Source organism: Delphinus delphis, chromosome 5, assembly GCF_949987515.2.
Source record: "Delphinus delphis chromosome 5, mDelDel1.2, whole genome shotgun sequence".
Lineage (NCBI taxonomy): Eukaryota > Metazoa > Chordata > Mammalia > Artiodactyla > Delphinidae > Delphinus > Delphinus delphis.
The window spans coordinates 118,723,029-118,742,489 of record NC_082687.1 but is presented as its reverse complement, the minus strand read 5'-3'; the positions used below and the strand labels follow the sequence as shown (position 1 = coordinate 118,742,489).

Genomic DNA, 19,461 nt, shown 5'->3' with positions numbered 1-19,461 from the left:
CTTCACATTAGTGGCTCCCACCCTGGTATAGGTCTTAATCATCTCTTGCTTGGTTTATTGCTATTACTTCTCAGTTTCTCTGCTTTCCCTTGTCTCCCTATATCCTGTTCTCAACACAGCCACCTTAGCATCCTGTTAAATGCCAAGTGAATCATGCCTCTTACCTGCTTAAAACCCATTAGGGAGATTTTATATTTCTCTCAGTAAAAGACAAAATTCCTGCAGTGGCTAACCAAGCCCTACATGATTTGCTTCTCCCATTTCTCCACCTTCTCCCATTTCTGTGCCACTCTTCCACTTAGTTCCTATCACACTGGCCTCCGTGGAGTTTCCTGCCTAGATCACCCAGAGGGAAACCTGCCCCTGTTGCCCCAGTGCAATCAGATCTTCTCTCAACTGTCACCTTCTCAGCCAGAATTTCCTTGACCACCTGTTTAAAATTGCTACCCGGGCTTCCCTGGTGGCACAGTGGTTGAGAGTCCGCCTGCAGATGCAGGGGACACGGGTTCGTGCCCCGGTCTGGAAAGATCCCACATGCCGCGGAGCGGCTGGGCCGGTGAGCCATGGCCGCTGAGCCTGTGCATCCAGAGCCTGTGCTCCGCAATGGGAGAGGCCACAACAGTGAGAGGCCCGCGTACCGCAAAAAAATAAAAAATAAAATTGCTACCCCATTCTCTGAAACATTTGCTGTCCTCTTTCCCTGCTTTATTTTTCTCTGTAGCATGTATCTGATATTTTATCATTTGTTGATTGTTCCTCTCTCTCTGCTAGAGTAAGAGCTCCACAGTAGCAGAGACATTTGCCTTTTTTTTCCCACAACTATATCCCCAGAATATAAAATAGAACTGGCATGTAGCGGCATGAAGTGCATATCATAGACTTGGCGCAAAATAAATAATCAATGAAATTTTAAGAGTGCTGTTTGGAGGAGAGTCCTTTTGCCCTTTTGGGGGAATTTTTATATTATTAATTTGCTATAACTCTTTATATTAGTAATTTTAAACTTTTGGTGTATGTTGCAAATATTTTCTGTGTCACCGAGTATTTTTGCCTTGCAGTTTTAAATTTAATTCTCTCATCTGAGTACCCGGTTTTCTGCCATGCCTAGAAAGCCTTTTCCTACTCAAAAATTATTTAAATATTTACTCATATTTTCTTGTATATTTAGTGTCTTATTCTTCACATTAAAAAAAATATAGCTGAATTGAAATGGGATTTATCTCTTGTAATGGGTGGGGAATAGACACAACTTAATTTTTCCTGAATATCTATACAGTTGCCTCACAACCATTTACTAAACAGTCCACTGTTCTTATACCAATTTGAAATGCCATATTTTCCTATACTAAATGTTCATATATCTTTGGTAATAAAAGAAACCTACTCTTTGTTCTATTTTATTGATATGTTTATTCCCACCTATCATTTTAATATCTCTAAATAGCACATTTGAATATCTGTAGTTTATCCTGAGTTTTATATATTTGTTCCTCCCATCCTTTTTCTATATTTTTCACAGTTGAAAACAGTCATGATAATCCCTTTCTCACTAACATTATGTTAATAGGTAATATTTATATCTTTAATATTATAGTGTCCATTAGACAAAGAAAATGTATAAATCTGTATGCTGCGAATAAAGTGACTTTTCTTTAAATAATTCCTTTTATTTTTATACCACAGTTATCATAACATAACCCATCAATTATATGATTTGCTTTATTTTAATAAGAGAACATAGTTCAGTTTTTTACATGTTAGCATTTATGAGCATTGTTATCTCGCCATCCTTGGTAGAATAGAATTTTATTTACTGATTTGTGCCCAATGCGTTAATACTGATGTGTAATGGAAAACAGGTCAAGTGAGTAAGCTGTTTTTACTGTTGTTTTTTGTTTTTGATTTTTAGATCTAGCAGGTGGATTTCTGTTGTTTCTTGTTTACACATATATTTTTGTCTGTCACGGATTAATAGTGCTTCCTATATCTATGCTGCTTGACATTGGGCAAGTTACTGAAACTTTTTGAGCCTTAGTTTTCTCATCTATAAAATGGAGACACTAGTGGTATTTTATTTATCAAATTGCTATTAGAATTAAGTGAAATAATTCATGTGAAGTGTTTAGCATAGCATTTGATCCAAAATAAATATTTAATTAATGATACCTGGTGTTAATTAAAACATGAGTAAATGTTCTAGTTTAATTTAGGGGAAAAGCAGCACCTAGGACTGAAAATTATTTGAAGTTAGTCAGTGAAGTTGAAGGAAAAGGGTGGAAACAGTCTCCCTTATACAGTTTCCTTTGCCTGTGTTGAAAATGTTGTACCAGCATAAAGTCTGTCCATTGATAAAGGAGGTTTAGTCTTTAGAGAAATTACGTATCATTTCACTCTGCAAAGTAGATTCTGAGAAATCCCAGTGTGTATTGAGATTAGCATTTGAGATTATAGGAGCAGTTTCCTTTACTGTTTATCAAGTTTACAGTTAATTAATTTGAGAAGTTAAAAATACAGTCATTTTTTTCCCATGAACACAGCCTATTTGTGTTCCCAATTTTACGGGGGAAGAATGTTACCAGAAGGAGCAGGATATTGTCCACCTTCCTGTCTTTCCTGGTCGCCATCGTGAATCCAGGCTCCAATTATTGTAATGACTAGTTGATTCTAGAGAGTCCTGACTCACTGTTTCTTTCATCTGCAGACCCACTCTGAAGAGAGGCCTTTCCAGTGTGAGGAATGTAAAGCTTTGTTCCGGACCCCATTTTCTTTGCAGAGACACCTGCTTATACATAACAGTAAGTCACAATCCAGGCAGTTGAGGACCAAAGGAATTATATCATATTTTGTTCTTATAACCTTTGAGAATGTAGGCATCACAGAAGCGGACCTATAAGTAGTTATGTAATCTGCTTTTAAACTTAAAAAGGACCGATAACTGCCTTTCCCCTTTTCATCCTTTATCCTTGATTTATTTTCCCACAGTAAGATTAATCATTTTATGAGACATTTTATTTTATATCATTTTTCCCACTATTAAAAGCTGTGTATAAAAACATGTTCAGTAAAGTGTCTTTGAAATTTGTTCTGAAACAGACGTTTTTGTTCCCTTTTAAATGTAATGATTAAGGAAACATGCCTGACTCTTTAAAACATGCAGATATCTGGCATGATTTTATTAGCTCACAGGCTTTTAAAATTGGAAAGGATCAGAGTAAACATCTAATTTAACCTCTTCATTGGAGGGGAATTGAGAAAATTGAGACTCAGAGAAGGGTTGCACAGCACTGGGGGTAGCATCCAAGCCTGTTAGTCCTGTGTTTTTCCTGCCTACTCCACTGCCTCTGATTTCTTACTTCTTTTGGCAAAGGAATTTTTGGTGGAGGTAGGGGGGAATTAAGTTATTCACCTATGTACCGTGAAGTCTGTCTAGCAGTTACACTGAGAGCTGATTTTAGAATACCACAGTTTTTAGCCGTGTCACTTTATTCAGAGAAGAAATTGTTATTGCTAAACAGAGTTTTAAAGTGGGTTCTGTGTTCAGATGTTGAAGCCACCAGAGATTTACTACTTTACTGTATCTAAAGTTAAATAAAAATGGTATAACATAAGTAATAACTTCCTTTTAACTTGACTTGTTTAATCAGTAGAACATCCTCAGTAGAACATCCTCTAACATTGTTTAATCAGTAGAACATCCTCTAACATTAGTAGAACATCCTCTAACATCCTCTAACATGTTTAATCAGTAGAACATCCTCTAACAAGTTTCTAATGCTTATTAAATTTTTAATATTTCTGAGAAAAGCAAAACAGTCTTGACATTTGATTGTACAGATCTTGGAAGAAATTTTCTCTGGTCAAGTCAAAGTATCTAAAATGAAAAATAATAAAGATACTAAAGTTTTTATATTTATTGAGTGGTAATGATTGTGATGAAATGCGTCTTTTCCTATAGGAAAGACAGTGCTGAGATCTCATGTCATTCTGTATTCACCTTACAGCTCTGGAGAAGCTGTTAGCACCATTTTCCATTTTCCTTATAAAGAAGAGGTCTGCATTTAAGAAATAAAATATGTCATGTAACAGCAGGAATTTCCATCCCATTTTGCTGTCATTTGATAAAGAAAATGGCTAAAATAGAGAGGACAAAAGACTAGATCTTGTCTTGTACAATAGGAAAGTTAAAACCCATTTAACTTCAAAACATGAGGATTGTTTTAGAAACTTACATCAGCACTGTGGCTCCAAATATGAAAAATAAGATGTCATAATTATTTTGGAAATTATTGTTATTTCCTAATACACTGAAAACCAAAAGGCAGGTTACTAGCTAGCTTCTTGGTTTTAAGATAGGGAAAAATCCTGATAAATTTAAGGTAAAGAAATCTGATAAAACCTCGTATCAGAATTTTAAAGTTCTGATAAACTTAAAACAAAAAATCTGGAATTAAAATATGAAAGAAGAAAGGTATGGACCTCCTTGGTATAGCTTGAATAAGATTTTCGTACAGGAACCAATACTTTGATTCACTTAATAATTTAATGGAAATACTTTGTTAGGAGCAATCGTGGAGTATTTTTTTCCAGTGCCTGAATAGATTTGGTATTATTAACATTTACAATTTTATGTCACTTGTCCTTTTACTCTCACTGGTTATACATTTTATACAAATATCAATAAAATTTTAAATAAATCTAGAAAGATATATGAAGACAAACTAGGTGACAACAATAACACCCTGCAACAAAAAAGCACAAAGGCAGCATATAAACACAGCTCTCAGAATCTATACAGTTCATGCATGGTTTGGTGTGACTTGGTTTCAAGTATCGAATTTCAGCAACTCAACAACTTCCTTAGAGACTTTAAGAGAATTTAAAGAGCCATACTTCTGTTTGAAAAGACAAAGGGAGGGTAATTTGCCTTTTCCTTTTTATTTTCGTTCTTCTTGTCATTCCTTCCTTAAATTTGGTGTGACGAAATAATAGGATCTTCACATTTCTAAATTTATGTTAGTTAAATGGAGGGCAGGTGGAAGAGCTTGGTTGAAATTGAGGTAATCTCTTCTTTAGATGTAGACAGTTACCTGCATATTTTATCTCATAGTGAATATACTTTTTGAATCTGTGCTATTAAAATTGTTCTGTAAAAAGGGAAAATATATGCCAATACTAGTCTGTCTTTATACACGCTACATATGTTTTATATCTTTCTGGGAGATTCACTATCTTCTAATTGTGTACATTGATCACTTAAAATGTATTTAAAATGGACTTTAGACATAGCATGGTATGAAAGTTTAAAAAGTCCCATAAACTCCCTAAACATAGCTTCTGGAGTTGCTTTCCTGCAAGCCGAGGCTCTTTGATGGGAAGGTGAAAACCCTCCCAGGTACCCTCTCCAGGACGCATTCGGAAGACGCTGTGTCCCACCACGGGTCCCCTGCCCAGGAAAGAAAAGGGGCCTGAGGGCACTGCCAGGGGCCAGGTGGTGGAGGCCCCCCGCTGGACTCTAGGGTACAGCCCTAGACCCCAGCCCTAGAGCTGGGGTGCCCTTTGAGGGGCTCTAGGGTAGACAAGGGCAGTTGCCACTCTGGGTCCCCCTGCCCCAACCCAACTGCCTTTTTGAGAGGCAGCCCCCAAACAGTCTGAGAGCCTGGAAGTTGAAGCCCTTCCCTAGCCATTTCACAGCAGACCAAGGACTGCATTAGGGGGCCTCCAGGCCAAGTTCCTGAGATAGTGGAGTTGTAGCCCTCTCCTGTCCCGGGGTGAAGGATCTGCTCTGACAGTCCGCCTTCAGGGGCTTCCCTCCAGTTTACTGCCTGGGAGCCAGTTCTGCCTCTGCCCCTGAAGGCCAGAGGGAGAATGGTGGGGTGAGGGGAGTTCAGGAGGGGCCCCAAAGGCAACTCACTCTGCAGAACAGAGACCTTTTGTCAAACTCAAGCCCCTGCCTTAGAAATACATACTTTTAAAGAAAATTCATAGGACCTTTAGAAAATTAGCGAATTCAGTCCCCACATTTTCCAGTTAAAGGTACTGAGAATCTACGAAGGTTAAAGGACTCTCCCTCCCCCCCACATGATTCACACAGGGAATGAGCAAATATGGAACTGAACAGTTGTTGGAAAAGTGACCTTTTATGGTTATGATAAATTGTTAGAGCTGTAAAGCTGGGTTTTTGGAGAAAACAGCCGTAAATCTAGTACATGTGAGGGGGAGTTAACAGCACCCTGCTGTTGTGTCTGTGTTTCTCTTATTTGGCTTTTTCATTTCTAAGGTGAGAGGACTTTCAAGTGTCATCACTGTGATGCTACCTTTAAAAGGAAGGACACCTTAAATGTTCATGTCCAGGTGGTTCATGAAAGACACAAGAAGTACAGATGTGAGCTGTGTAATAAGGCATTTGTTACACCTTCAGTGCTTAGAAGTCATAAGAAAGTAAGTAGAAGCCTTCCGTGAGTTTGAATGGATTACGTATTTTAACCATACAGGCGTGTATGTTAATTATCATGTGATAATCAATTTTATATGAATTTATCAACATATTTACTCAAAATGACAAATACGAAACCCATGAGTGATAGCAGCTCTTTAGCAAATGTCTGTTTTCTTCATTTTATCAGAAGAGAATATATTTGTCATATGAAAGCAAACCTAGATTCAGGTATGGATGCTACACAGTCCTAAACGATGCTGATAGGTGGGTCTTACAGTGTACTCGATGAACGGGAGCTTTTCGACTTTATACATTTTTGGATTAACATAGGTTCCTTTTTTTAAAGATACTGAGTAGAGCTTTAATAGTTTTATTTTTCAAAGCTAGTTCAGCTGTCTATTGACAAGTTATTAGACTGACTTCTTCTAGGATTAGAGTGGTCCTTCTTTATCTTGCATCCCTAGGACCTAGGGAAATTCCTGGTACAGAACAGGGACTTGATAAGTATTTGCTCAACTTGAATAAAATGATGTTCATACTGATGGTGATTTGGAGATTATCTTATTTGTGTTATGCTAATTACCTCCAGCAAATCAACAGGTTATTTTTACTTGTTGATTAAATACATTTTAAGTATATTTTTTAAATAGCAAAATTCATATTATAACTAATGCAGTTGAAAGTTTTAATGTTGACTTCAGAAATGACTGTGAAATGTGGTAGTCTCTGCTGCTCGGCGTGTCCTGCCTAGTGAATGTGAAGTGGCTTCTGTGTCATTATGACTTTTATTTTGGTACCTGTCTTTAATACAGCTGTTTCAAAAGAACTGGACTGAGTAACTTTCTTTTCTTGTATCTTTAATGCTGATTAATAATGATACTGTCTTCTCTTTTCAAAGGTCTGAATAGAATAATCTTTCAACTTTCTTTGATTGGATTACTTTTTCATGAATTTAATAGACTTTTATTATGTTTTAATCAATGAGGGAAAGTATAGTGAATTTTCCAGAAAGATATAGTTGTTTGTCTGCAATAACAGATTATCATAGAATATATTTTGTGGTGCATTGTTCATTTTTGTCTCATACATTTATCCAATATTGTTCTCATAGTGATGTTTCCATGCTTTCCAACCATATTTAAGATTTTGTAGTGTTATACTTTCAATATCTTACAATACCAACCAGTCAAATTTCTGTACCTAATAATAATATATATTTTTGAATTAAGCCAAAAAGAATACTTTAAGTATTTTAATTAATATTGCCGTAGTATCCTTTAGTTTGAAACTCACATTACTGAAGTACTATAAGTAACTGAATATAAGTAGGTGAACAATGAAATACTTATGTAGCAGCAAAAGAAATCCTGTGGATTTTATAAACGTACTACGAAGAACTTGGTAGTTTCCTGTTTGGAATAATCCCATGTTGTAATAATAGATGTATACCATTCCCAAACAACGTTATATTAATCAGGAAAGAATTGCCATATTTTGTCCCTTCTGTCAGGGAGTGAGAAGAACACAGGTCTGTTATATGTTAAAATGTTATACCATTTCCTTTAAATTGAACCATAATGTGGACCATGGGAGTAACAGCTCTTACTGAGGTGTAAAGAATGTATAACTGTTTTGTATAAGAACTTGTAATGAAAATGGAAAGTTAAGTGCTGCCAATTGAAGAATCAAGGAGATGTTTGTTGTAGACAGTATCATTGGCTAGTGTGGCTGTTGATTAGACTGTATTCCTCAAACTTGAATGTAATATAAATGTTTTTCAAGGGAAAAACATCTAGAGGACACTGAAGTTGACTAAGATATTTCATTTATAACTCTTTTAAAAATTACAAATATGATAGTGTATATCCAAATATAGATTATAATTCAAATATGAAAATTTATAAATTAAATATCAACCAATAAGGTTATAAACCAATTATATTAAAGTTAACAATTGATTTCATATGGAAGATGAGAATGTTTTGCTAAGTTAGTGGTTCCTCGAGGTTGTCAGGTTCTGACATAATTACCCCACCCTTTTTTCTCTATCCCATCTCTATCCCATAAAAATATTTTAAAATATTTCTCTATTTAAAAAACCTTTTTAAAAAACCTTTCCTGTTCTTTCTACATTAGCTCATGGCAATTCCAATAATAATATTTGCCAGTAATTTGCGTAAAAACAAAGGCAGAAGAAACAGGCCCTGGAAGTTCTGTTTTGTGACGGTGGTGGTAACCCGGATGATCCACTATATGCTTTTGTTCATATTCAGGTTATCATTGAAGCTAACAATTCTAAAAAGGGTCTGAGAGAATGTGAAGTAATGGCTTCCTTCTCCTTTTCCCTCCTCCTAAGTTTGAAAACCAATGGGACTTGAAAAGTAGCTCTGTCGCCTCATTTATTGGAATGACCTATTTTGATGTTGGTAGAAACACTGCTTGCCTGATGAGATTGTGAGACAAGTTTAAAACACCTCATCTGCCTCCTTTTTTGGGAGAGGTCACTCTTTTTTTCTTTGACCTCTCTTAACATTGTATTGAAACTGGCTTTGGTGATACTCATTCACCTTTTCTTGTGTGGTGGTTTTATGTCCAGGTTAAAGGTACTGAAGGCAGCAGTGATCTTTCAAATTGACTGTTCAGTTAACACCTGCTGAATTTAAAGATCAAATAAGATTTATACTCCTTTTTGCTTTGCAGTAAAATCAATCCAGTCTGACAAACATAATGCAAGTAACAGATTACTTTATTGAGATTAATTCTGTCCTCAAGCACTAAATACACACAAAGAATGTGAAAAGTGCTTCTAAGGAAGTGTTTCTTGGCAGCAGTCAAGGGCAGCTGTAGCCCCATTTTGATTATGCGGTTTTGTTAACATATACTGGCTTTGTATAACTTAATCATCTTTACATGGGGGCTCCATAAAGGCTTAAAATGTAAACTGCAGAGTTATTTTCAAATTAACACTAACACATGATTCTAAGAGGTTTTTTTGAACCAGTGGGAATAACCATGATAAATTGTTTAAAATCTCATTGTGATATTAAATCATTTTAAAGGAACATAATCCTGGGAAAAAAAGGATTTACTGTTGTCAGAGGCACTTAATCATTTTAACCTCATTCTTTATATTTGTCCTCAACCTTTTTTATTCCTTTCCGTTTAGACACATACAGGAGAAAAGGAGAAAATCTGCCCATATTGTGGCCAGAAGTTTGCCAGCAGTGGTACACTGAGAGTTCATATCCGTAGCCACACAGGTATGTAGATAAAAACAACGTAGAGAAATCAAATTCTTCCAAGAGAAGGAGTTTATAGTTTTACAAAATGACTCCAAGATTAAGAATTAATCTTGACTATTTCCTCTCTTGTAAAGTTTTATAGCATCTAGTTTCTTACTCTAGAAAAATTTTGAATAAGTACACTTTCCCAAACTAAGTTAAATATCTAAAGTGGCAACTGATTAATGTTTGGTTGTGAAATAACTGTGATTTACTTTATATACTATTCTAATAGATGGAATAGGGTGTAGCAGTTTTACAGAAGCCTAAGGGCCTCCTCTTAAAAATCCCTCCTGTAACTCGCATCAAATGTGACCTTTTAAAATGTAAAAAGTCCTTGGAATGTGGCTTGAATGCTATAAGATTTTATTGGATGCAAGGGTGATGTGACCATAATATCTGTTATGCCATGGATTGCTTCCTAAAGGGTTTTCTTCATTTCTTACAACTTCCTGTGTAATTTCTCCCATGAGGGAGGGCTGTGCTCTAGTGAATGAACAGCTAAATATTCTTCAAAGAACTTTGTTTGGGTTTTATCTGTCATGTAGAGAAGTTCTTGAAAAGACTTGAAAGAATACTCTTAATTTTGATAGCCAGATTATTGTGTGTGAATCTTAAGTGGTTCTCAGTAGCTGGACTGTGTTTGGTAAACTGTGTAACTGGATTAAATTGCTGAAGCTTTTTATTCAAGAGCCGTAGTATTTGACTTTCTTTATCATTGTGTCCCTAGCTCCTAGCTCAGTGTTTAGCACAATAACTGTGTTGTGAATGAAGAAATGTTAGTTTAAGCAGGTCAAAGAATAATACTGTGATTATTATACAAAGGTGGGGAAAAAAAAGGACAGCCATGCAGCATAATTTCTTATTTTGGAAATTTTCTGGCTAAAGCTGAAAAGCGTAGGTCAACTTAGTAGTTGTCATCTTAGAATAGCCTCTTAAATGCTTTCAAATGAAACATATAACCAAGAACAGATCAAGCATTATACATGATGGCTGTGGAATAATGGGCGCCCTAAAGAAGGAAAGGAGATCTTCTTGACTAGAAGTATCTACAGAAAGTGAGGCTTTCAGGACACAGTCCAACATGTGTAGCAGAAACAGAACACAACAAAAAGAAAAGTAGAGAGAAGCAAAAAGAAAAGGGCAGTAGAGAATCATGCTGAGGACAGGTGGACTTAAAATAGTGCCAGAGACTGTTAGCACCATGTCCTGATTGTACAGAAGAGGCAAGTAAATGATGAAGAGAGAGGAGAGAGAGCTCTGAAGTCCCAGGCCAGCCCCGGAACCTAACAGCGTAGTCTTTGACGTCAGTGGGCACCACTCTCTTCTGTGTTTTGGGGGCCATGCGGAATTGTGGCAGACATGGTTAAAGGCGAGAGTGAAATCAGCAGCCTTCCATTCTGGATCCGTAGTTCTTAGAAGACGTCTTTGTGCCACCCTGAAAATGTAACTTATAATTTGCTCTGCAGATTTTATGTCTGTATGTGTGTGCTTGTGTGTATAATTTGTATGTGGAAGGAGGGCAACTAGGAGATGGGGAAAGTGTATTATTTCTGTGTATCATAGTAATAAGTTTAGAGTAATGCCCTGAGACATTATCATGTAATTGAATTATGGTTGATATAGTGTGTTTTTAAAAGGCAGTGATTATTGTTCAGAATGCATTAAAACATGTATTTCAGCATAGAAAAGATGAATCCAATCATAGAACACTTGATTATTCAAAATAATTCCATCCTTGAGAATTCCATGAGCCTACATTTTATTTTACTTGTAGAGGATGGGCAGTGGAGAAGAATAAACTTAAACTAGTAATATCTTCTAAAATTTTAATTATTATCTGCTACAAAGTTGCAATAATAATAAGATTTTTTTGAGCTCCAAGAATTCTCTGTGATAAAAATATTAATAAATATTTCTGGGTTTTTTTGTTGTCATGTTCTATAGTATCTGTAATCTAAAGAATATTTTTAAAAATTCAAATCTTTTTTATATGATTTGGTTATTTAAATGTTGTACAGGTTCTGGTTTATTGGTTTCTGATCAAGAAAACTGGCCACCTAAATTCAGACAACAGTGCTAAGGCACAGTCAGCCAGCATATACATTTAAATAAGTAAAGTAAAAACATAAAGGTGGCCTATGTGTTTATGTATGTCCACACAGATAGTTGTATAATTATTTATTTACAATTATTATTTACTTATAACTGGATTTTTCTGTTTAAAATCAGACTCATTTCATTTTCACATTTTACAATTCTTCTTTGAGTTATTTTGATGTGAAACCTGTGTTTTTGGTGACAGTTGCCTGGCAGCATGGCTGGGGCTGTATTTGAAGTGGTCGGTGTCAAGCAACAGAGGTGGCTGCGGAGACCTGGCGGGTTGGCAGTATCTGGCCTTCCATAACAGTCCTGGCGTGGATTTCTTTTCCTGCATGGACTAATGCTGCTTTTACCTCTCTTTTTTTTTTTCTATTTTTTTTTTTTTTTTTTTTTTTTTTTGCGGTACGTGGGCCTCTCACTGTTGTGGCCTCTCCCGTTGCGGAGCACAGGCTCCAGATGCGCAGGCTCAGCGGCCATGGCTCACGGGCCCAGCCGCTCTGTGGCACGTGGGATCTTCCCGGACCGGGGCACAAACCCGTGTCCCCTGCATCGGCAGGTGGACTCTCAACCACTGCGCCACCAGGGAAGCCCTGCTTCTCTTTTATTCGCTTTGTCCTGTCCTCCAAATCACGTGCATCCATTTTCCCTTCCAAGCTGGAACCTGGCTCAGTGACCAGATGGGTTTATGTAGTTATTTTGCTTCTATGATGATAAAGCTCACATTTTGAGATCTATACATTCACTTTTCTCTCTTTATTATTTTTTCTTATGAAATCACGTGAGTTTTTTTTTGTGCTTTGTAATATTTTAATGTTCAGTCTGGTTCCATTTTTCTTTTTTTTTTTAACATCTTTATTGGGATATAATTGCTTTACAATGGTGTGTTAGTTTCTGCTTTATAACAAAGTGAATCAGTTATACATATACATATGTTCCCATATCTCTTCCCTCTTGCGTCTCCCTCCCTCCCACCCTCCCTATCACACCCCTCCAGGCGGTCACAAAGTACAGAGCCGATATCCCTGTGCCATGCGGCTGCTTCCCACTAGCTATCTACCTTACATTTGTTAGTGTATATATGTCCATGACTCTCTCTCGCCCTGTCACAGCTCACCCTTCCCCCTCCCCATATCCTCAAGTCCGTTCTCCACTAGGTCTGTGTCTTTATTCCTGTCTTACCCCTAGGTTCTTCATGACATTTTTTTTTTCCTTAGATTCCATATGTATGTGTTAGCATACGGTATTTGTCTTTTTCTTTCTGACTTACTTCACTCTGTATGACAGACTGTAGGTCTATCCACCTCATTACAAATAGCTCAATTTCGTTTCTTTTTATGGCTGAGTAATATTCCATTGTATATATGTGCCACATCTTCTTTATCCATTCATCCGATGATGGGCACTTAGGTTGTTTCCATCTCCGGGCTATTGTGAATAGAGCTGCAATGAACATTTTGGTACATGACTCTTTTTGAATTTTGGTTTTCTCAGGGTATATGCCCAGTAGTGGGATTGCTGGGTCATATGGTAGTTCTATTTTTAGTTTTTTAAGGAACCTCCATACTGTTCTCCATAGTGGCTGAACCAATTCACATTCCCAACAGCAGTGCAAGAGTGTTCCCTTTTCTCCACACCCTCTCCAGCATTTATTGTTTCTAGATTTTTTGATGATGGCCATTCTGACTGGTGTGAGATGATATCTCATTGTAGTTTTGATTTGCATTTCTCTAATGATTAATGATATTGAGCATTCTTTCATGTGTTTGTTGGCAGTCTGTATATCTTATTTGGAGAAATGTCTATTTAGGTTTCCTGCCCATTTTTGGATTGGGTTTTTTGTTTTTTTGTTATTGAGCTGCATGAGCTGCTTGTAAATTTTGGAGGATAATCCTTTGTCAGTTGCTTTGTTCGTAAATATTTTCTCCCATTCTGAGGGTTGTCTTTTGGTCTTGTTTATGGTTTCCTTTGCTGTGCAAAAGCTTTGAAGTTTCATTAGGTCCCATTTGTTTATTTTTGTTTTTAGTTCCATTTCTCTAGGAGGTGGGTCAGAAAGGATCTTGCTGTGATTTATGTCCTAGAGTGTTCTGCCTATGTTTTCCTCTAAGAGTTTGATAGTTTCTGGCCTTACATTTAGGTCTTTAATCCATTTTGAGCTTATTTTTGTGTATGGTGTTAGGGAGTGATCTAATCTCATACTTTTACATGTAACTGTCCAGTTTTCCCAGCACCACTTATTGAAGAGGCTGTCCTTTCTCCACTGTACATTCCTGCCACCTTTATCAAAGATAAGGTGTCCATATGTGCGTGGGTTTATCTCTGGGCTTTCTATCCTGTTCCATTGATCTGCATTTCTGTTTTTGTGCCAGTACCATACTGTCTTGATTACTGTAGCTCTGTAGTACAGTCTGAAGTCAGGGAGCCTGATTCCTCCAGCTCCATTTTTCTTTCTCAAGATTGCTTTGGCTGTTCGGGGTCTTCTGTGTTTCCATACAAAATGTGAAAAATTTTGTTCTAGTTCTGTGAAAAAGGCCAGTGGTAGTTTGATACAGATTGCATTGAATGTATAGATTGCTTTGGGTAGTAGAGTCATTTTCACAATGTTGATTCTTCCAATCCAAGAACATGGTATATCTCTCCATCTATTTGTATCATCTTTAATTTCTTTCATCAGTGTCTTATAATTTTCTGCATACAGGTCTTTTGTCTCCTTAGGTAGGTTTATTCCTAGATATTTTATTCTTTTTGTTGCAGTGGTAAATGGGAGTGTTTTCTTGATTTCACTTTCAGATTTTTCATCATTAGTATATAGGAATGCCAGAGATTTCTGTGCATTAATTTTGTATCCTGCTACTTTACCAAATTCACTGATTAGCTCCAGTAGTTTTCTGGTAGCATCTTTAGGATTCTCTATGTATAATATCATGTCATCTGCAGACAGTGACAGCTTTACTTCTTCTTTTCCAATTTGGATTCCTTTTATTTCCTTTTCTTCTCTGATTGCTGTGGCTAAAACTTCCAAAACTATGTTGAATAAGAGTGGTGAGAGTGGGCAACCTTGTCTTGTTCCTGATCTTAGTGGAAATGCTTTCAGTTTTTCACCATTGAGGATGATGTTTGCTGTGGGCTTGTCATATATGGCGTTTATTATGTTGAGGAAAGTTCCCTCTATGCCTACTTTCTGCAGGGTTTTTATCATAAATGGGTGTTGAATTTTGTCACAAGCTTTCTCTGCATCTATTGAGATGATCATGTGGTTTTTCTCCTTCAGTTTGTTAATATGGTTTATCACATTGATAGATTCGCGTATATTGAAGAATGCTTGCATTCCTGGAATAAACCCCACTTGATCATGGTGTGTGATCCTTTTAATGTGCTGTTGGATTCTGTTTGCTAGTGTTTTGTTGAGGATTTTTGCATCTATGTTCATCAGTGATATTGGCCTGTAGTTTTCTTTCTTTGTGACATCCTTGTCTGGTTTTGGTATCAAGGTGATGGTGGCCTCGTAGAAGGAGTTTGTGAGTGTTCCTCCCGCTGCTATATTTTGGAAGAGTTTGAGAAGGATAGGTGTTAGCTCTTCTCTAAATGTTTGATAGAATTCGCCTGTGAAGCCATCTGGTCCTGGGCTTTTGTTTGTTAGAAGATTTTTAATCACAGTTTCAATTTCAGTGCTTGTGATTGGTCTGTTCATATTTTCTATTTCTTCCTGATTCAGTCTTGGCAGGTTGTGCATTTCTAAGAATTTGTCCATTTCTTCCAGGTTGTCCATTTTATTGGCAGAGTTGCTTGTAGTAATCTCTCATGATCTTTTGTATTTCTGCAGTGTCAGTTGTTACTTCTCCTTTTTAATTTCTAATTCTATTGATTTGTGTCTTCTCCCTTTTTTTCTTGATGAGTCTGGCTAGTGGTTTATCTATTTTCTTTATCTTCTCAAACAACTAGCTTTTAGTTTTATTGATCTTTGCTATTGTTTCCTTCATTTCTTTTTCATTTATTTGTGATCTGATTTTTATGATTTCTTTCCTTCTGCTAGCTTTGTGGTTTTCTTGTTCTTCTTTCTCTAATTGCTTGAGGTGCAAGGTTGGGTTGTTTATTCAAGATGTTTCCTGCTTCTTAATATGGGCTTGTATTGCTATAAACTTCCCCCTTAGAACTGCTTTTGCTGCATCCCATAGGTTTTGGGTCGTCGTGTCTCCATTGTCCTTTGTTTCTAGGTATTTTTTAATTTCCTCTTTGATTTCTTCAGTGATCACTTCATTATTAAGTAGTGTATTGTTTAGCCTCCATGTGTTTGTATTTTTTACAGATCTTTTCCTGTAATTGATATCTAGTCTCATGGCGTTGTGGTCAGAAAAGATACTTGATACAATTTCAATTTTCTTAAATTTACCGAGGCTTGATTTGTGACCCAGGATATGATCTATCCTGGAGAATGTTCCATGAGCACTTGAGAAAAACGTGTATTCTGTTGTTTTTGGATGGAGTGTCCTATAAATATCAATTAAGTCCACGTTGTTTAATGTATCATTTAAAGCTTGTGTTTCCTTATTTATTTTCATTTTGGATGATCTGTCCACGGGTGAAAGTGGGGTGTTAAAGTCCCCTACTATGAATGTGTTACTGTTGATTTCCCCTTTTATGGCTGTTGGTTTTTGCCTTATGTATTGAGGTGCTCCTATGTTGGGTGCATAAATATTTACAATTGTTATATCTTCTTCTTGGATCGAGTCCTTCTTTGTCTCTTCTAATAGTCTTTATTTTAACGTCTATTTTGTCTGATATGAGAATTGCTACTCCAGCTTTCTTTTGGTTTCCATTTGCATGGAATATCTTTTTCCATCCCCTTACTTTCAGTCTGTATGTGTCTCTAGGTCTGAAGTGGGTCTCTTGTAGACAGCATATATAAGGGTCTTGTTTTTGTATCCATTCAGCCAATCTGTGTCTTTTGGTGGGAGCATTTAGTCCATTTACATTTAAGGTAATTATCGATATGTAAGTTCCTATTCCCATTTTCTAAATTGTTTTGGGTTCATTATTATAGGTCTTTTCCTTCTCTTGTGTTTCTTGTCTAGAGAAGTTCCTTTAGCATTTGTTGTAAAGCTGGTTTGGTGGTGCTGAACTCCCTCAGCTTTTGCTTGTCTGTAAAGGTTTTAATTTCTCCATCAAATCTGAATGAGATCCTTGCTGGGTACAGTAGTCTTGGTTGCAGGTTTTTCTCCTTCATCACTTTCAGTATGTCCTGCCACTCCCTTCTGGCTTGTAGGGTTTCTGCTGAGAGATCAGCTGTTAACCTTATGGGGATTCCCTTGTGTGTTATTTGTATTTTTTCCCTTGCTGCTTTTAATATGCTTTCTTTGTATTTAATTTTTGACAGTTTGATTAATATGTGTCTTGGCATATTTTTTCTTGGATTTATCCTGTATGGGACCCTCTGTGCTTCCTGGACTTGATTAACTATTTCCTTTCCCATATTAGGGAAGTTTTCAACTATAATCTCTTCAAATATTTTCTCAGTCCCTTTCTTTTTCTCTTCTTCTTCTGGAACCCCTATAATTCGAATGTTGGTGCGTTTAATGTTGTCCCAGATGTCTCTGAGACTGTCCTCAGTTCTTTTCATTCTTTTTTCTTTATTCTGCTCTGCAGTAGTTATTTCCACTATTTTATCTTCCAGGTCACTTACCCGTTCTTCTGCCTCAGTTATTCTGCTATTGATCCCATCTAGAGTACTTTTAATTTCATTTATTGTGTTGTTCATCGTTGCTTGTTTCATCTTTATTTCTTCTAGGTCCTTGTTAACTGTTTCTTGCATTTTGTCCATTCTATTTCCAAGATTTTGGATCATCCTTACTATCATTATTCTGAATTCTTTTTCAGGTACACTGCCTATTTCCTCTTCATTTGTCAGGTCTGGTGCATTTTTATCTTGCTCCTTTATCTGCTGTGTTTTTCTGTCTTCTCATTTTGCTTTTCTTACTGTGTTTGGTGTCTCTTTTTGCAGGCTGCAGGTTCGTAGTTCCCGCTGTTTTTGATGTCTGTCTCCAGTGGCTAAGGTTGGTTCAGTGGGTTGTGTAGGCTTCCTGGTGGAGGGGACTAGTGCCTGTGTTGTGGTGGATGAGGCTGGATCTTGTCTCTCTAGTGGGCAGGTTCATGTCTGGTGGTGTGTTTTGGGGTGTCTCTGGCCTTATTATGATTTTAGGCAGCCTCTCTGCTAATGGATGGGGTTGTGTTCCTGTTTTGCTAGTTGTTTGGCATAGGTTGTCCAGCACTGTAGCTTGCTGGTCGTTGAGTGAAGCTGGGTGCTGGTGTTAAGATGGAGGTCTCTGGGAGATTTTCACCGTTTGATATTATGTGGAGCTTGGAGGTCTCTTGTTGACCAGTGTCCTGAAGTTGGGTCTCCCACCTCAGAGGCAGAGCCCTGACTCCTGGCTGGAGCACCAAGAGCCTTTCATCCACACGGCTCAGAATAAAAGGGAGAAAAAGTAGAGAGAATTAGTAGAAGTATGAAGAAAGAAAGAAAGAAAGAAAGGAGGGAAGGAAGGAAGAAAGGAGGGAAGGAAGGAAGGAAGAAAGAAAGAAGCAAAGAAGGAAAGAAGGCAAGAAGGAAAGAAAGAAGGGAGGGAGGGAGGAAGGAAGGAAGGAGGGAAGGAAGGAAAAAAAGAAGATACAGTAAAATAAAGTATAATAAAGTTATTGAATTAAAAAATTATTATTTAGGGGAAAAAAAAAAGGGACGGATAGAACCTTAGGACAAATGGTGGAAGCAGAGCTATACAGACAAGATCTCACACAGAAGCATACACATACACATTCACAAAAAGAGGAAAAGGGGAAAAAATCATAGATCTTGCTCTCGAAGCCCACCTCCTCAATTTGGGATGACTCGTTGTCTATTCATGTATTCCACAGATGCAGAGTACATCAAGTTGATTGTGGAGCTTTAATCCGCTGCTTCTGAGGCCGCTGGGAGAGATTTCCCTTTCTCTTCTTTGGTCTCACAGCTCCCAGGGGCTCAGCTTTGGATTTGGCCCCGCCTCTGTGTGTAGGTCGCTGGAGGGCGTCCGTTCTTGGCTCAGACAGGACGGGGTTAAAGGAGCCGCTGATTCGGGGGCTCTGGCGCAATCCGGCCCGGAGTGGGGAGGGGGAGGGGCACTGCGTGCGGGGCGGGCCTGCGGCAGCAGAGGCCAGCGTGACGTTGTACCAGCCTGAGGCGCGCTGTGTGTTCTCAGTGGGAAGTTGTCCCTGGATCCCGGGACCCTGGCAGTGGCGGGCTGCAGAGGCTCCGCGGAAGAGGGGTGTGGAGAGTGACCTGTGCTCCCACACAGGCCCCTTGGTGGCGGCAGCAGCAGCCTTAGCGTCTCCCGCCCGTCTCTGGGGTCCGCGATTTTAGCCGCGGCTCGCGCCCGTCTCTAAATCACGTGGTTTAATTCAGCCCTTTCCCACACTAGGTTTAGTGATTTGTGTCTGTGCTATAGGGTAACACAGGTATGGGGTCACAGCCTATTCTGTAGGAAACATTTAGTTATATACTGTTAGGGAGCACACAGTGAAGTGGCGAGGACCCTGAGTGAAGGTGGGGTGGGAAGGGTCAGGACAGACAGCTGATGCGGCCTCTGAGGAACAGGGCCCTCTGGATCATTGGTGCTC

The 19,461-nt window shown here is 37.9% G+C and overlaps 1 protein-coding gene across 3 annotated transcripts in view; it reads left to right on the top strand.

Annotated features, from left to right (window-relative positions):
- Positions 1-19,461, top strand: part of PRDM5 (PR/SET domain 5) — a 206,842-nt gene that overhangs the window by 117,412 nt on the left and 69,969 nt on the right. For all 3 annotated transcript variants that reach the window (XM_060011850.1, XM_060011849.1, XM_069540664.1), the window contains 3 exons: positions 2,702-2,795; positions 6,278-6,438; positions 9,603-9,696. In XM_060011850.1, coding sequence (XP_059867833.1) covers positions 2,702-2,795; positions 6,278-6,438; positions 9,603-9,696 — 349 coding nt within the window. The remainder of the gene's footprint in view (positions 1-2,701; positions 2,796-6,277; positions 6,439-9,602; positions 9,697-19,461) is intronic.